We start from the raw sequence: 16,760 nt of genomic DNA on the forward strand, positions 1-16,760 counted from the left end.
GCTATACAAAATGAAATAATAATAATAAATCCATTTCTCATCAATGCGTTAAACCCAGAAAATAGCCTGCATCAGGGAGAGAAAAGACCCATGGATCGATATTCTGCTAAGCATGTGGACGGCAGGAGAAATAACCCCCAAATTACAGAAAAATACTTTTGAAGTGCTCATTCCTATTGCATTTGACCCAATTATTATAGCCCTTTTGCAATAATTTTTCAAGTGCACTTTTGTTTTCCCAACTCTTCCATAGTCTACTGTCCCCCTACCTCTTTTCAAAGGGCAGCCCTCACAGCAAAATGCCCAGTTATATGTATCGCACAGACGCATCTGGGTCCCCATCAAACTCTACAAGTAGCTATGTTGGTGGCTTGGATTTGCAGCCGAGTTGAGATTTGTGTTTAGACTGCTGAATAAAATCTCTGTTCTTGTGGGTGCTAACTTGGCTTGGTCTACACTTAAAAGAGGTCAACATAGCTATGTTGGTCAGGAGTGTGAGCAAGCCCACATCCGACTGACATAGCTATGCTGAAATAACCAGTGGCGGATTAATGGTTTTGCCGCCCCCTAGGCCCAGAAATAATTGCCGCCCCTTCCCCCCCTGACCTCACCTCTGCTCTGCCTCCACCTCCTCCCCTGAGCGCGCCACTGGGTCCTGCTTCTCCCCGCCTGCCAGTGCTTGTGCGGGAAACAGCTTTGCAAAGGAGGGGGGAACAGGGGGAACGCGGTGCAGTCAGGAGAGCAGGTGGGGCTGGGGCGGGGATTGGGGAAGGGGTGGAGTTGGGGGGGAATTGGGGCGGAGCCAGGGGCGGAGGGCCCGAACCGGCACCGGGGGAAGCAGCCTCTGGCTGCTATTATAAATTTGCCGCCCTAGGCCTTGTTGGCCTAGGCGTTAATACGCCGCTGGACATAACCCCAGTGTAGACACAGTTATGTCAATGGAAGAATGCTTCAGCTGATATAGAATCAGAATAATAGAATTACAGGACTGGAAGGGACATCGAGAGGTCATCTAGTTCAGTCCCCTGCCCTCATGGCAGGACTAAGTATTATCATAGCTACTGTTGTTCCAGGAGGCGGTGTTCTTAAAGTGATGGAAAAACCCCTTCTTTCCATGTAGGGTTCCTCTACACTACAGGGTTATGCCACCATAACTACAGCCATGCAGCCACACTGGTATAGTCTCTAGCACGGAGATACACCTACCTAAGCTTGCTTTCAATTGCATGGTGTGAAATTCACTTCTCCTGCACAGAGCCTGAGTGGAGAGCACTAAGGAAGGTGAAATTCAGGGCCAGGCTAGAGCAGTGGCTGCAACCCCTTTCTGTCACTTGCTCAGTGTACTGGGGGCCATTAGATCTACATAACTCTGGATCCAGTGAAACCTCCTCCAGTTCACCCCAATCACTGCCCTCCACTGAACTGGCATGGAGACCCCCTCTGTGGCATATGGGTGCAGAGGAACTGCAAAATTGGTGTAGTTCTGCTATGCAAGGGTGAGGACAAGATACATTTTTGGGGTAGAGGTGTGGTGACAGAGGGGAAGAGAGGGGTAAAGGGACAGGGCCAGAGGTTTCTATGACATTAGGATCCTCCAATCTTTCTTGCACCAGGATCACATAAGGGGCTGTGGATTCATTCCCCAAGACCTGCTACTAAGGCTGGTCACATGACATACGATTTGGCTATACCATCCCCATCCTGCTCCCACTGGAGCCAATTTTGCCATTTTCTGGTGGATGCAAGACCAACCCCCAATTTCTTACTAAAAGAGTAAAACAGAACAGCTGTGTGTGCTACAGATTTTCTAACCTAGGTCTGATTAATAATAGTGTGTTAAACTTACCAAAGATTCCACCCACATCAAACAATGTGGAAAGATCCCCAGCTCTTTTTGCATCAAGATGCTCTGACAATAAAAGCAGAATAAATCTGATTAGAATAGCCTCTCACTTCAAAACTAGGAGAAATGTATTCATTTTATTTAGATTTATATGTAAAGCCTGGTCCACAGATAGCTTTTGCTCCAGAATAATTATGTTAGCTAGTGGTGTGATTTTTCTTTACCCATCTAGTTACAACCAGTACAACTGAGTGTGGGTGCCGTTATAATGGTACAAAGGTGCCTTACCCCAGAATGGCTTATTTACAGGAATAAGCTTTACTGGTATAAATACCTGTATACTGATATAACTGTGTCCATACTAGAGGGGCACATACCACTTGAGCTAAAGTGGTAGAACTTGTGAGTGCACACAAGAATGTTCTGGTTCATTAGCAGCAGTCTTAAAAATAATCAGAGCATCACACTACTAGTAAGTCCCAATAAGTAATGCTGCTTTGTTTCAGAAACATGCTTGGTACAAATTAAGGCCACATAGGGAGCCTAATCCTGAAGCCCTTACTTACGTGACCAGTATCACTGATTGGCTATATTGTGTTGGTTAAACGCAGCCTGGAGTAAGGAACAGTGCAAAGCTGCAATGCCCCAGGAGCAGAGGGAGGCAGAATGCCTACTTGATCACCCCAGCATGCAGACGGACACCCCTGCAACTAGATTATAAACGATATCCAACGAAGACTGTGTCTTTGTATGTGTTTGCACAGTGCCTAGCACCAAGGGGCATCTGCGTGCTACTGCAACATAGGGTGGGATATTCAAAAGCACCTAACGGAATTTGATGCCCGATGCCCCAATGTTCATATAGTAAAACTAATTCTACTGTTTTAAACATAAAACTTACTAGCTAATCTACTCCCTTCATCAAACCTATTACCACAGAAGTACTGGTTACTAGGAGGGCATACTGTGCCCTGTCAAAGGCCGTAGTGAGCGTCCCTACTGCACACACTTCCCTACAGTCATTCTGCCTGCCTGTCTCTTCTGGTCATGAGGCTGTGGATTTAAAAGCCAGAGGATAGCCCAAAGAATAGGAACTTCTCGGGGCAGTGTGCCTTCCTCTATGTTCTGTATCGCACAAAGCACAATGATAGTGATGATCTAATAAAATAAATAAATAAATAAATAGTAATAAAGTCATTCCTCTGTGCAGCTTATTAAGCTCTTTGGGATCCATCAGGATGTAAGGCACCATTATAAATATATGATTATTACAGGGTTTTTTTAATGAAATATTTTTGGCTGGTTCTCAAGAGCCAAAGACATTACAAAGACTTGCAATTTTCAGAGAGAAATCAGACGCTTATTTTTGTGGTCACTATCTCTTAATTCTCAGTACGTATCATTGACATATAATAAACGGCAGTCTTTCAACTCTACTAGGGCAACCATAGCTTAAAACAAAAGTAGTCATGTTTATTTTCACGTGACTAGGCTCATCATAGTCCATGACACCCCCCCCCCCCACCCCACCCCCCGCTGTTCCTCAGACGTTCTTGTCAACTGCTGGAAATGGCCCACCTTGATTATCACTACAAAAGGTTCCCCTCCCCCCAACCCCCACCCCTGCTCTCCTGCTGGTAATAGCTCACTTTAAGTGATCTATTATGGTTACAGTGTGTACGGTAATACCCATTGTTTCATGTTCTCTATGTATATAAAATCTCCCCACTGTATTTTCCACTGAATGCATCCGATGAAGTGAGCTGTAGCTCACGAAAGCTTATGCTCAAATAAATTTGTTCGTCTCTACGGTGCCACAAGTACTCCTTTTCTTTTAACTAAATACTTGTTTTCCTCCCACAGATACTTACCTACATTTGTGATATAGAGTGGAAGCCAGAAAAGGAAAGTGTAACTGACCAGTTTAGCAAACAACAAACAGAGAGAGAATTCTATGACTCCCTAAGGTGAGAAAAGAAAAAAGAAGAACAAGGTTAGTACCTAGACATGTGTTGTTGTTGTTTCTTTGCTTCTGTTAAACCACACCATGCAAGCAATCTGCAAATGGCATCTTAATCCTTTCTGTCTCAGGAATTTCTCCCTTGAGTCTTCCTGTTCTGGAAGCATGAAGCTTGTGATCAAAGAAGATTGCAGTATTCTACTTGTATATCTTTCTCTCTCCATGTAACTGTACTGAGCTAACCAAAACCAGAATACTAATAAGGAAAGATAGAGCTTATAACCACTTCAGAGATTGACAGTGATTTTCTGTTATGTTATATGCATCTTCCCTTTTATAGAACTGATCTGGCACATACTGTTGTAACCTGGGGTGTTTTCCCCATCAACTTAAATTGGGCCCAGATTTCACCAGTAGTATTTATTTCTTCAAAAATCCAAACAGTCCATATGGTACATGGTCTCAAAGAGGTGCCTAGTTAGGACTCAGCTCAGTCAAAGTGGGTGCTTATTTAACATACAAGTCTCAGTATTCTTTTACCCTATCACCTTAACTGAGAATTCTATGTAAGGTTCATTTATTATAAAAACACAGCTGAAGTATATTTGACTGCCACATAAACCTGTTCCTGTCAATCCTTCCCCCACCATTTGTCATCTTCTGGCAGTAGTTTGGGGTTTTACACAGTTTTAAGTCCTTGCTGTTATGCTACTCCTGCAGGTGTCAGTATGGATTGCTGGAAATTCGCTCCCCTACCCCACCCATTCATGCTTTCCCGTCCCCCTCAACACCCTCCCTCCCGCACTACCCACCCGCCCACACCTTGCTGTATTTAAAGTGTTATTCATTCCCACTGGCAAGTGACGGAGAAGTGGAGGGGGAAGAATCAAGACTCAAGGAGAAGGCAGAAGAGGATATTTTAGATACTATATCAGGATCAGGTTATGGTTAGAATCTAAGGGTACAGGAGGGTAGCGTATAGAGCCAGGAACTCTTTCCTACATTCACACTGGCCCAATAACAGTTCAGCCTGGATTTCATTTGTGTTTCCTTGAACAGAGCTATTACCCTGAATTTGAACAAAGCCCCTTTCCTTTTATCCAGCAGCCTGAAAGTTTGAGTTGCAAGATGCTCCCCTACATAAGCCATAAAATGTGCTTTCAAATTAGGAGCTTTTGAAAATGACAATTATCATTTATGAACCTACTACTGATGGAAGTCATCTGCCTGAAGAAGTGATGCCATTTGTGACACTGGCCCAAATTAAATCCTACTATAAGCAGGTACAACTGTACTGACTTCCATGGCGTTATAGCCTGCTTACACCAGGGTAGAACACAGTCCACTGACTATGGAAGATGTAGACAGGAGTCTAGGTAGAAGTTTCCATCATATTTTAACAATTGTTGAATTCATTTTTCACTTTAAAACTTAAACAAGATAGGCAGCCAATTAATGCAGTGAAGCCCTGATGTAATCAAGTGCTTTCCTTTAATAGGTACAATATTATTAACATTTCATAATGTACATCAATACAACTACTCCAAATATGAGGACAAATACACATACAACAGGGGGTAATGGGCTATAGAATATATTATATTATATACCAAATTCATATAGCTCTACTTCAGACTTACACTTCATACCCACTCACCAAAAAACAAAACCAAAACACATCTGACCAAAAAAAGCATATGCACTGAAGTTCAGCTTGCTCATACCGGATGAAGAGTTCATTACACGTAAGGATATCACAGTATCGCAGAACCACTGGGACTAAAGCTAGTCAGAAATCTGAACTTTTGTCCTGCAGGAAATTCTGATATTTCAACATTGTTTTTTTGTCTCAAAACAGGATGAAAAGTCAAAATTGCTACAATTTTCAGAGAACGAAAAGTTCCAAAAAATTTCTATTTGGAAACATTTTGTTTCAGTTTGACATTGAACTGCATCTTTCTGAGCTGCTAGTGCCTCAAAGGAATTGTAGTTTGGATGCCTCATGCCCCCATTCTCCTCTATGAGCCAGATTCCTCAGCGAAACTACATCTCCCATGATACACTATGGCAGTTCAGCCAGAGCGGAAACTGAAGAGCATCATGGGAGATATAGTCCAGCTGAGAAGCCTGACCCAGAAAGTAGAATGAGGAAGACCTGAATTACAACTTCAATGAAGTACTATGGTAGCTCAGGTGGATGCAGATTAAGATTGCAACGACTCAAAAACGTTTTGATTCTGTTCAATAAATGGAAATATTTTGATTCAGGTCAACCCTACCCCAAAGATTTTTCCCCCCACAATTTTCCATTGTGAAAAAATTCAAGAAAAAAGAAATCAGTAATTTTGTGAAAACTACATTTTTCCATTAAAAAAACCCCAACAATAATAATTTAGATACAAAATTCCAAGCAGCTCTAACTGGGACTAGTCTGCTACCTGAGGTTTCAAGGAGCATAAGAAGAGGTGCTATGAAAGGACAGTTCTGTGGCCCCTGCAGAAGAGGCTGTAGGTATTTCAGCTACTTCCCCTCCACCCCATGTAATTCAAGGTTCTCTCTCTGATGCCCTTATTTCTCTCCCCACATTCATAAATACTGTCCCATTATGTTAATAATGTCATCAATCTCTTGGGTTATTGTCAAGGTTCCTTCCCCACTCTGAACGCTAGGGTACAGATGTGGGGACCTGCATGAAAACCTCCTAAGCTTACTTTTACCAGCTTAGGTTAAAACTTCCTCAAGGTACAAATTAATTTTACCCTTTGCCCTTGGACTTTCGCTGCCACCACCAAACGTCTAACACCGGTATTATTATTATTAGGAAAGAGCTCGTTTGGAAACGTCTTTCCCCCCCAAATCCTCCCAAATCTTACCCCCTTTTTTCTGGGGAAGGTTTGATAAAAATCCTCACCAATTTGCACAGGTGACCACAGACCCAAACCCTTGGATCTTAAGAACAATGAAAAAAGCTATTAGTTTCTTAAAAGAAGAATTTTAATAGAAGAAAAAGTAAAAAAGAATCACCTCTGTAAAATCAGGTTGGTAAATACCTTACAGGGTAATTAGATTCAAAACATAGAGAATCCCTCTAGGCAAAACCTTAAGTTACAAAAAGACACAAAAACAGGAATCTCCATTCCATTCAGCACAGCTTATTTTCTCAGCTATTTAAACAAACAGAACCTAATGCATATCTAGCTAGATTACTTACTAAGTTCTAAGACTCCATTCCTGTTCTGTCCCCGGCAAAAGCATCACACAGACAGACCCAGACCCTTTGTTTCTCCCCCCTCCAGCTTTGAAAGTATCTTGTCTCCTCATTGGTCACTGTGGTCAGGTGCCAGCGAGGTTATCCTAGCTTCTTAAACCTTTACAGGTGAAAGGGTTTTTCCTCTGGCCAGGAGGGATTTTAAAGGGGTTTACCCTTCCCCTTATATTTATGACAGTTATGAAGTGTGTGAGTGCTAGTTATACAGCTTAAAACATCAAGAGCAGGTTTAAACTTGCACTCACTAGTTTTTTGAATATTTGTAAATTCTAATATGTGATTCATTAATTTATTCAACTTGCTTATTTGAGCCAAATGTTACCTTTTTCCTGTATCCTCTCTTCTTCTGAATAGGACGCCCACTTTGTCTTATCCCTTATACCCCCCGATTTCCGACATCCAGTCAAAACTCAACATGACTGAATAGAATACCAGTTTTGAGATGGGAAAACCAACTTTGTCCAACTTCTTCATTTAAACAGTCTAAAAATCAGAATCCTGTAGGGCAAAAGCCGAGGCACAGTAGAGTGGATAAGACTAATGCATGTACTCACAGGTATTCGCAAAGCGCCTATGAAGCTTACAGCTGACATTCTAGTTCCACCTTCCCCAGTGACTGCAAAATTATGGTTCAGTGGCACTGTGCAGTTCTCTCTGTCTGGAAGCAAACACTGCATCGCTGGATCCTACAGACAGTTTCCCACCACCACAAAAAGAAAAGTAAATACATTAAAAACGTATGTATCAAACAACCAAGTCATTCACATGTCTTGTGACTTTACTTTTTGTACTACAGAAAGTGATTCACTGATTCTGAAATCTTTAGTGAAAAAAGCACTATTGTTTAGGGCTGCATGCATTTACTTCTGAAGTCAAAGCACTACACTGTCTGTATTTTGAGCAGATTTCAAATTGCAAAACCACTACACATCATAGCATGCCCTGAATGGAACCCAGCTATTGGAAATTGACTTATTTCTTCTACTTTTCATGGCTTCTCCCCATCCACCATTCAAATGTGGTCACACTAGTTGGAGTTGAAAACACTTCTTGGTTAACATACTGAAGATATCACTGACATTACCTGGCTTCTATATAAATATTAAGCTGATTTTTCAGAATTTCTGTCCCTTGTATCTTCACATTCATCAGTTTAAGTAAGGATCATTTGTACTGTTCAGGTATGCATAGCATATGCTTTGTTTTAAGAGACTCATGAGTTTGTTTTGTTCCTCACCTCCAGTTTTCAGTCTTACTCATTCATGCAGTGACACCTATGAATTAAATCATTATCATCGAGGGACTAGATTCTGATGTTTTACACTGAGTAGTACCTTACTCCACCTGACTTCAATAGCAGTGGCATCAATTACAGAGGGTGGCGGGGGGAAGTGAGAGCAAATCCCCCCCCCCCCCGCCAAAACGCTTTTTGCACTTGCTCAAAGTTCCATAGGCCATGGAGCGGGGGGCCATGGCCCAACCACCTTTAAGCAGCTGGCTCATACTCAACAACTACAGCTGCTGCCAGAGGGGTCTGGACCAACACCCCAGCTGTGTAGTCACATTGCCACTAAAGTTTGACCTGGCCTCCCCTCTGTACACATGAAGGGGTGGCCAGGCCAGGTTTCAGTGAATGGTGTTGCAACCTGGAGCATAGGGTTACCACGCCATTGAAATTTTGGAAGAGCGGCAGAGCGAAATGATGTGGAGACCTGGCGCACCAGGAGCCTCTTCCTGTACAGCAGAGTGCAGGGGAGCCTACTGAGAACTCAGACTGGCTCATGCACTGTGTGGTAAGAGAGGGGTACACTCCCTGACTGAGGGAAACCTGGGGTCCCTTCAGGAGGAGGGGGTTGGGTAGGGACCATAATTTGATCATTCTCCCTTGGAAGTATCTGATTTGGCACCTCTGTTCAACAGTGCTGTTGGGGTAAAGTGCTATTCAATATGAATAGGGCTTGGAATCCGTGCCTAAATGCAGCAAGCCAATTAGCCAGAGATTACATTGAACCAAAACCTCTCATGTGCTTTCCCCTGAATCTTGGGGAAGTTCAGACCTAAATCCAAGATTCACCAATCGCTTCCATGTGGGGTGGCAGAAATTTTGGACACACAGCTGTCACGGTCCATCAAAACTCTTTTGCCAGCTTGTAAAAATGAGAGGTTCGATAGCTGTAGCAACCCAGTATTTCACCTGCACCCTGTGCCACTGTCACACTTTAAGATGACCTATCAGTGCTTCTCTTTTTAGCTGCAAGAGGATTTTAATGTACGTTCATCCTTCATCAAGATTTAATGTAAACGTGTGATAGTTAGGAGAAGAGCTTAATACTACCAGGTTTATTTGAATCTAAGCTTTATTTGAATCCTAGGAAACGCACATTAACCCTAACAGATTTGACAGCAAGCATCCCAGTGCTGCTCAGCCAGTGTTCGTCCGTCATGATCAAGATGGAACACCTCTCAGGGTGAAAGGATAAAGTCTCCTGATCCATTCAATCTATAGTCTCTCCACACAAACTGACAAGAGTGCCCATTACTGAGAGTTATGATTAGAGCTGGCAGAGCAAATTACAGCCAACAGTTTATTTTCAGATTTCAGCTCTTCGTGTTTATGAATTGTCCAAAAACAGCTTATGAGATTCAAGACTCTTGCCATTATTTTAAAATTATTCAGAGCATAATACTGGCAAGTAACATCTGGGCTGTAGGTTGTACTCAAACAGTTCATTGTAGACAGTGAATATACTTAGTTCAGAATGCTTTGGTTAATTTTGATTGAACACATAGGTGACAAGTAGAACTGGCTGAAGTTTGGTGTGTGGAAAGTTTTCTTACCTAAAAATATGATTTTGCCATTGAAACTGAATTTTTGGGGGAGAAAATAATCAATTCTGAGAAACAATTTTCACCACAGGAAGACGTGAAAACAAAAAGTAGTTAGAGTCAAATCAACATTTTGAAATGAAATGAAGATTTTTGTTTTGTTCTGGTCACAAGGTATTTCTGTTCTCTGAAGAGACAAATCCAGAATCAGGTTTCTGGTGTGAATACCAGTACTGATTTACAAATGTAAAGTTTGCTCCTGCCAATAACCTCTAAGGGTATGTCTACGCTACGGAATAAGGTCGAATTTATAGAAGTCGTTTTTTTAGAAATCGGTTTTATATATTCGAGTGTGTGTGTCCCCACAGAAAATGCTCTAAGTGCATTAAGTGCATTAACTCGGCGGAGTGCTTCCACAGTACCAAGGCTAGAGTCGACTTCCGGAGCGTTGCACTGTGGGTAGCTATCCCACAGTTCCCGCAGTCTCCGCTGCCCATTGGAATTCTGGGTTGAGATCCCAATGCCTGATGGGGCTAAAACATTGTCACGGATGGTTCTGGGTACATATCATCAGGCTCCCCTTCCCTCCCTCCCTCCGTGAAAGCAAGGGCAGACAATCGTTTCGCGCCTTTTTTCCTGAGTTACCTGTGCAGACGCCATACCACGGCAAGCATGGAGCCCGCTCAGGTAACTGTCACCGTATGTCTCCTGGGTGCTGACAGACGTGGTACAGCATTACTACACAGTAGCAGCAACCCATTGCCTTCTGGCAGCAGACGGTGCAATATGACTGGTAGCCGTCATCGTCGTGTCCAAGGTGCTCCTGGCCACGTCGGCTGGGAGCGCCTGGGCAGACATGGGCGCAGGGACTAAATTTGGAGCGACTTGACCAGGTCATTCTCTTTAGTCCTGCAGTCAGTCCTATTGAACTGTCTTATGGTGAGCAGGCAGGCGATACGGATTGCTAGCAGTCGTACTGTACCATCTTCTGCCAGACAGGCAAGAGATGAGGATGGCTAGCAGTCGTATTGTACCATCTTCTGCTGGGCAGGCAAGAGATGAGGATGGCTAGCAGTCGTACTGTACCATCTTCTGCCGAGCAGCCATGAGATGTGGATGACATGCAGTCCTTCTGCACCGTCTGCTGCCAGCCAAAGATGTAAAAGATAGATGGAGTGGATCAAAACAAGTAATAGACCAGATTTGTTTTGTACTCATTTGCTTCCCCCCCTCCCCTGTCTAGGGGACTCATTCCTCTAGGTCACACTGCAGTCACTCACAGAGAAGGTGCAGCGAGGTAAATCTAGCCATGTATCAATCAGAGGCCAGACTAACCTCCTTGTTCCAATAAGAACAATAACTTAGGTGCACCATTTCTTATTGGAACCCTCCGTGAACTCCTGCCTGAAATACTCCTTGATGTAAAGACACCCCCTTTGTTGATTTTAGCTCCCTGAAACCAACCCTGTAAGCCGTGTTGTCAGTCTCCCCTCCCTCCGTCAGAGCAACAGCAGACAATCGTTCCGCGCCTTTTTTCTGAGCGGACGCCATACCAAGGCAAGCATGGAGGCCGCTCAGCTCACTTTGGCAATTAGGAGCACATTAAACACCACACGCATTATCCAGCGGTATAAGCAGCACCAGAACCTGCCAAAGCGATACCGGGCGAGGAGGCGACATCAGTGCGGTCATGTGAGTGATCAGGACATGGACACAGATTTCTCTGAAAGCATGGGCCCTGCCAATGCATGCATCATGGTGCTAATGGGGCAGGTTCATGCTGTGGAACGCCGATTCTGGGCTCGGGAAACAAGCACAGACTGGTGGGACCGCATAGTGTTGCGGGTCTGGGACGATTCCCAGTGGCTGCGAAACTTTCGCATGCGTAAGGGCACTTTCATGGAACTTTGTGACTTGCTTTCCCCTGCCCTGAAGCGCATGAATACCAAGATGAGAGCAGCCCTCACAGTTGATAAGCGAGTGGCGACAGCCCTGTGGAAGCTTGCAATGCCAGACAGCTACCGGTCAGTTGGGAATCAATTTGGAGTGGGCAATTCTACTGTTGGGGCTGCTGTGATGCAAGTAGCCCACGCAATCAAAGATCTGCTGATATCAAGGGTAGTGACCCTGGGAAATGTGCAGGTCATATTGGATGGCTTTGCTGCAATGGGATTCCCTAACTGTGGTGGGGCTATAGACGGAACCCATATCCCTATCTTGGCACCGGAGCACCAAGCCGCCGAGTACATAAACCGCAAGGGGTACTTTTCAATAGTGCTGCAAGCTCTGGTGGATCACAAGGGACGTTTCACCAACATCAACGTGGGATGGCCGGGAAAGGTACATGACGCTCGCATCTTCAGGAACTCTGGTCTGTTTCAAAAGCTGCAGGAAGGGACTTTATTCCCAGACCAGAAAATAACTGTTGGGGATGTTGAAATGCCTATATGTATCCTTGGGGACCCAGCCTACCCCTTAATGCCATGGCTCATGAAGCCGTACACAGGCAGCCTGGACAGTAGTCAGGAGCTGTTCAACTACAGGCTGAGCAAGTGCAGAATGGTGGTAGAATGCGCATTTGGACGTTTAAAGGCGCGCTGGTGCAGTTTACTGACTCGCTTAGACCTCAGCGAAACCAATATTCCCACTGTTATTACTGCTTGCTGTGTGCTCCACAATATCTATGAGAGTAAGGGGGAGACGTTTATGGCTGGGTGGGAGGTGGAGGCAAATCGCCTGGCTGCTGGTTATGCGCAGCCAGACACCAAGGCGGTTAGAAGAGCACAAGAGAGCGCGGTACGCATCAGAGAAGCTTTGAAAACCAGTTTCATGACTGGCCAGGCTACGGTGTGAAAGTTCTGTTTGTTTCTCCTTGATGAAACCCCCCGCCCCTTGGTTCACTCTACTTCCCTGTAAGCTAACCACCCTCCCCTCGTTCCTTCGATCACTGCTTGCAGAGGCAATAAAGTCATTGTTGCTTCACATTCATGCATTCTTTATTCATTCATCACACAAATAGGGGGATGACTACCAAGGTAGCCCAGGAAGGGTGGTGGAGGAGGGAAGGAAAATGCCACACAGCACTTTAAAAGTTTACAACTTTAACATTTATTGAATGCCAGCCTTCTTTTTTTCGGGCAATCCTCTGTGGCGGAGTGGCTGGTTGGCCGGTGGCCCCCTCACCATGTTCCTGGGCGTCTGGGTGTGGAGGCTATGGAACTTGGGGAGGAGGGCGGTTGGTTACACAGGGGCAGCAGTGGCAGTCTGTGCTCCAGCTGCCTTTGCTGCAGCTCAACCATACACTGGAGCATACTGGTTTGGTCCTCCAGCAGCCTCAGCATTGAATCCTGCCTCCTCTCATCACGCTGCCGCCACATTTGAGCTTCAGCCCTCTCTTCAGCCGGCCACCTCTCCTCCCGGTCATTTTGTGCTTTCCTGCACTCTGACATTATTTGTCTCCATGCATTCGTCTGTGCTCTGTCAGTGTGGGAGGACAGCATGAGCTCGGAGAACATTTCATCGCGAGTGCGTTTTTTTTTTCTTTCTAATCTTCACTAGCCTCTGGGAAGGAGAAGATCCTGTGATCATTGAAACACATGCAGCTGGTGGAGAAAATAAAGGGACAGCGGTATTTAAAAAGACATTTTATAAAACAGTGGCTACAGTCTTTCAGGGTAAACCTTGCTGTTAACATTACATACATAGCACACATGCTTTCGTTACAAGGTCGCATTTTGCCTCCCCCCACCGTGTGGCTACCCCCTCAACCCTCCCCCCACCCCGTGGCTAACAGCGGGGAACATTTCTGTTTAGCCACAGGCAAACAGCCCAGCAGGAACGGGCTCCTCTGAGTGTCCCCTGAAGAAAAGCACTCTATTTCAACCAGGTGACCATGAATTATATCTCACTCTCCTGAGGATAACACAGAGAGATAAAGAACGGATGTTGTTTGAACGCCAGCAAACATACACTGCAATGCTTTGTTGTACAATGATTCCCGAGTACGTGTTACTGGCCTGGAGTGGTAAAGTGTCCTATCATGAAGGACGCAATAAGGCTGCCCTCCCCAGAAACCTTTTGCAAAGGCTTTGGGAGTACATCCAGGAGAGCCGCGAATGCCAGAGCAAAGTAATCCTTTCACATGATTGCTTTTAAACCATGTATAGTATTTTAAAAGGTACACTCACCGGAGGTCCCTTCTCCGCCTGCCGGGTGCAGGAGGCAGCCTTGGGTGGGTTCGGGGGGTACTGGCTCCAGGTCCAGGGTGAGAAACAGTTCCTGGCTGTCGGGAAAAGCGGTTTCTCCACTTGCTTGCTGTGAGCTATCTACAACCTCGTCCTCCTCCTCATCTTCTTCGTCCCCAAAACCTGCTTCTGTGTTGCCTCCATCTCCACTGAAGGAGTCAAACAACACGGCTGGAGTAGTGGTGGCTGAACCCCCTAAAATGGCATGCAGCTCATCATAGAAGCGGCATGTTTTGGGCTCTGACCCGGAGCGGCCGTTCGCCTCTCTGGTTTTCTGGTAGGCTTGCCTCAGCTCCTTAAGTTTCACGCGACACTGCTTCGGGTCCCTGTTATGGCCTCTGTCCTTCATGCCCTGGGAGATTTTGACAAAGGTTTTGGCATTTCAAAAACTGGAACGGAATTCTGATAGCACGGATTCCTCTCCCCATACAGCGATCAGATCCCGTACCTCCCGTTCGGTCCATGCTGGAGCTCTTTAGCGATTCTGGGACTCCATCATGGTCACCTCTGCTGATGAGCTCTGCATGGTCACCTGCAGCTTGCCACGCTGGCCAAACAGGAAATGAGATTCAAAAGTTTGTGGTTCTTTTCCTGTCTACCTGGCCAGTGCATCTGAGTTGAGAGTGCTGTCCAGAGCGGTCACAATGGAGCACTCTGGGATAGCTCCCGGAGGCCAATACCGTCGAATTGTGTCCACAGTACCCCAAATTCGAGCCGGCAAGGCCGATTTAAGCGCTAATCCACTTGTCAGGGGTGGAGTAAGGAAATCGATTTTAAGAGCCCTTTAAGTCGAAATAAAGGGCTTCATCGTGTGGACAGGTGCAGGTTTACATCGATTTAACACTGCTAAATTCGACCTAAAGTCCTAGTGTAGACCAGGGCTAACAAACTTAAAGCCTTTCTGTTTCCATGAATATTCATGCAAGTAAACTCACTGGCCACTGGGGGAGCAAACACAGTGGAAGCAGTTTGTTGAAGAATGAGTCATCTCAGAATTTTTAGCAGTATTTACCCAGGGCTAGTTTTTCCACTGTGTTTCCTCCCCACAAAGAATTAGATGAAGACTACTCTCATTTTTTTTAAAAAAGTGTCTATATGACAAACAAGCAACCAAACAACCACCTACCTGTAGAAAACCTTTAAAAAATGGTCCTCAGGTGATGTTCAGAGCCGTACTTCACCAAGGGAATGAGATTTTACGTTGTCCAGTATCATGAATACTGTACTTAGCCTGTCTTGTGTTGTCTAGGTTAGATTGCACTCAGTTCTCATTTTCAGAAGGACTGTTTTTGCAAACAAAGGGCCTGCAAAGTTCAGTAAATAAGTATGTACAATGGGGAGATAGAATAACTCTATTCCTTTTCTCTATAGATGTTCTCAGTATGGAGGGTGGGAAGAGGTGCCTCCCAACCCAGAGTGTTCAGTCTCCATGCTGAAATCCAACCACTCAAAAGGTTACATATTATGCACACACATAACTAACCATTTCACATAAACACACACACAAAATCAGAGGGCTAAACTGTGCCTCTCATGAATGGCCCACGTAATGGACCTCCAGAATCACAGTCCCTGCACTCAGGGGAGTGCAGGCACTGCTAACACGTTGTTTCCTCTGCAAGCAACAAGACAAAAGTGGAGAAGGCCGAATCATGCCTTTGTTTCTCCACCCCACAAACCAGGAGAGCTTGTTAGCCATGTGATGGGGTCTATATGGCACCTTAATAGAGAGTAGCAAATTACTTCTGTTCCCCAGGGAGCTCCAGGAGCCATTTTGTTCCCTTGGAGTGGTTCGGCTGCACACCGAGCATCATTACAGGCTCTGCCTACCAGGCATAACTCAGGCCTTAGAATGAAAGGAGGAACACGTAAAATAGCTGCTCATCAGTAAGGACTTGGTCCAGAGTCCTTGGAACTCAGTGGAAAGACTCACATAGACTTTAATGGGTTTCGGAACACCAAAGAAACAAAACCAGCTGTGTTGTCCCTGGGGTGGGGGGAGAGAAGAGAAATGGTCTCTCCTCTACTCACTAGTGAATAATCAACTACATTCCCTTGTAATAGATCCTACACAGTATAATTAGTAAACAAAGGGATGCAGAGTGAAAGGTACTCATGTTTTGGCTATTTGTACTTTGTGTATACAGCACATTACTCTGCTCTCCTCAATGAAACTCAGGGATGCGATTATTGAAGAGATTGATCACAACTACAACGCTGGGATCTGAAGGTCTCCCAAAGTTGGGGATGTTTTTGATCCAGGCTATGGGTTTATGCTCATCGCCTTATCACTATTGTGACTTTTGCTCACATTGCTCTCACTACTCTTCCCCTTCTTTTAAAATTAAAATGTTCATTCTGAAGAACTCAAAGTGTACCCCAGAAAGTGATACAACTGGTTTTGTAGGTGAGGACAATAGGGCACAGAAGTTGTTAAATAGGTCATTATTTTTAAGAAGCAGTAAATCTCCAGCCGAAAGCAAAAAACTGCTAAGGGAACACTACAGTATAGAAGAAATTAAGGGGAAGATTTTCGTATGCATAAAAGGCAGTCAGTCACCTACCTGCCTTTTGTATCTTTGAAAAATCTCCCCCTAAAACACTGTTTTAAAGTAAGTT

The 16,760-nt window shown here is 44.8% G+C and overlaps 2 protein-coding genes across 3 annotated transcripts in view; both read right to left on the minus strand.

Moving 5' to 3' along the window:
• SLC37A1 (solute carrier family 37 member 1) overlaps window positions 1-16,760 on the minus strand; it is a 60,260-nt gene that overhangs the window by 17,339 nt on the left and 26,161 nt on the right. For both annotated transcript variants that reach the window (XM_073359754.1, XM_073359744.1), the window contains 3 exons: window positions 7,626-7,757; window positions 3,715-3,805; window positions 1,847-1,909 (listed from right to left, as the gene is read on the minus strand). In XM_073359754.1, the coding sequence (XP_073215855.1) occupies window positions 1,847-1,909; window positions 3,715-3,805; window positions 7,626-7,757 (286 nt within the window). The remainder of the gene's footprint in view (window positions 1-1,846; window positions 1,910-3,714; window positions 3,806-7,625; window positions 7,758-16,760) is intronic.
• On the minus strand, window positions 12,912-14,814 carry LOC144930886 (uncharacterized). Its single transcript, XM_078854454.1, has 3 exons — window positions 14,590-14,814; window positions 14,085-14,493; window positions 12,912-13,499 (listed from the first exon to the last, which is right to left on the minus strand). Exons 2-3 carry the CDS (start codon window positions 14,488-14,490, stop codon window positions 13,414-13,416), a joined length of 492 nt encoding a protein of 163 aa, XP_078710580.1. The 5' UTR covers window positions 14,491-14,493; window positions 14,590-14,814; the 3' UTR covers window positions 12,912-13,413.

The sequence above is a fragment of the Lepidochelys kempii genome, chromosome 1 (genome assembly GCF_965140285.1).
Source record: "Lepidochelys kempii isolate rLepKem1 chromosome 1, rLepKem1.hap1, whole genome shotgun sequence".
NCBI classification, from domain to species: domain Eukaryota; kingdom Metazoa; phylum Chordata; order Testudines; family Cheloniidae; genus Lepidochelys; species Lepidochelys kempii.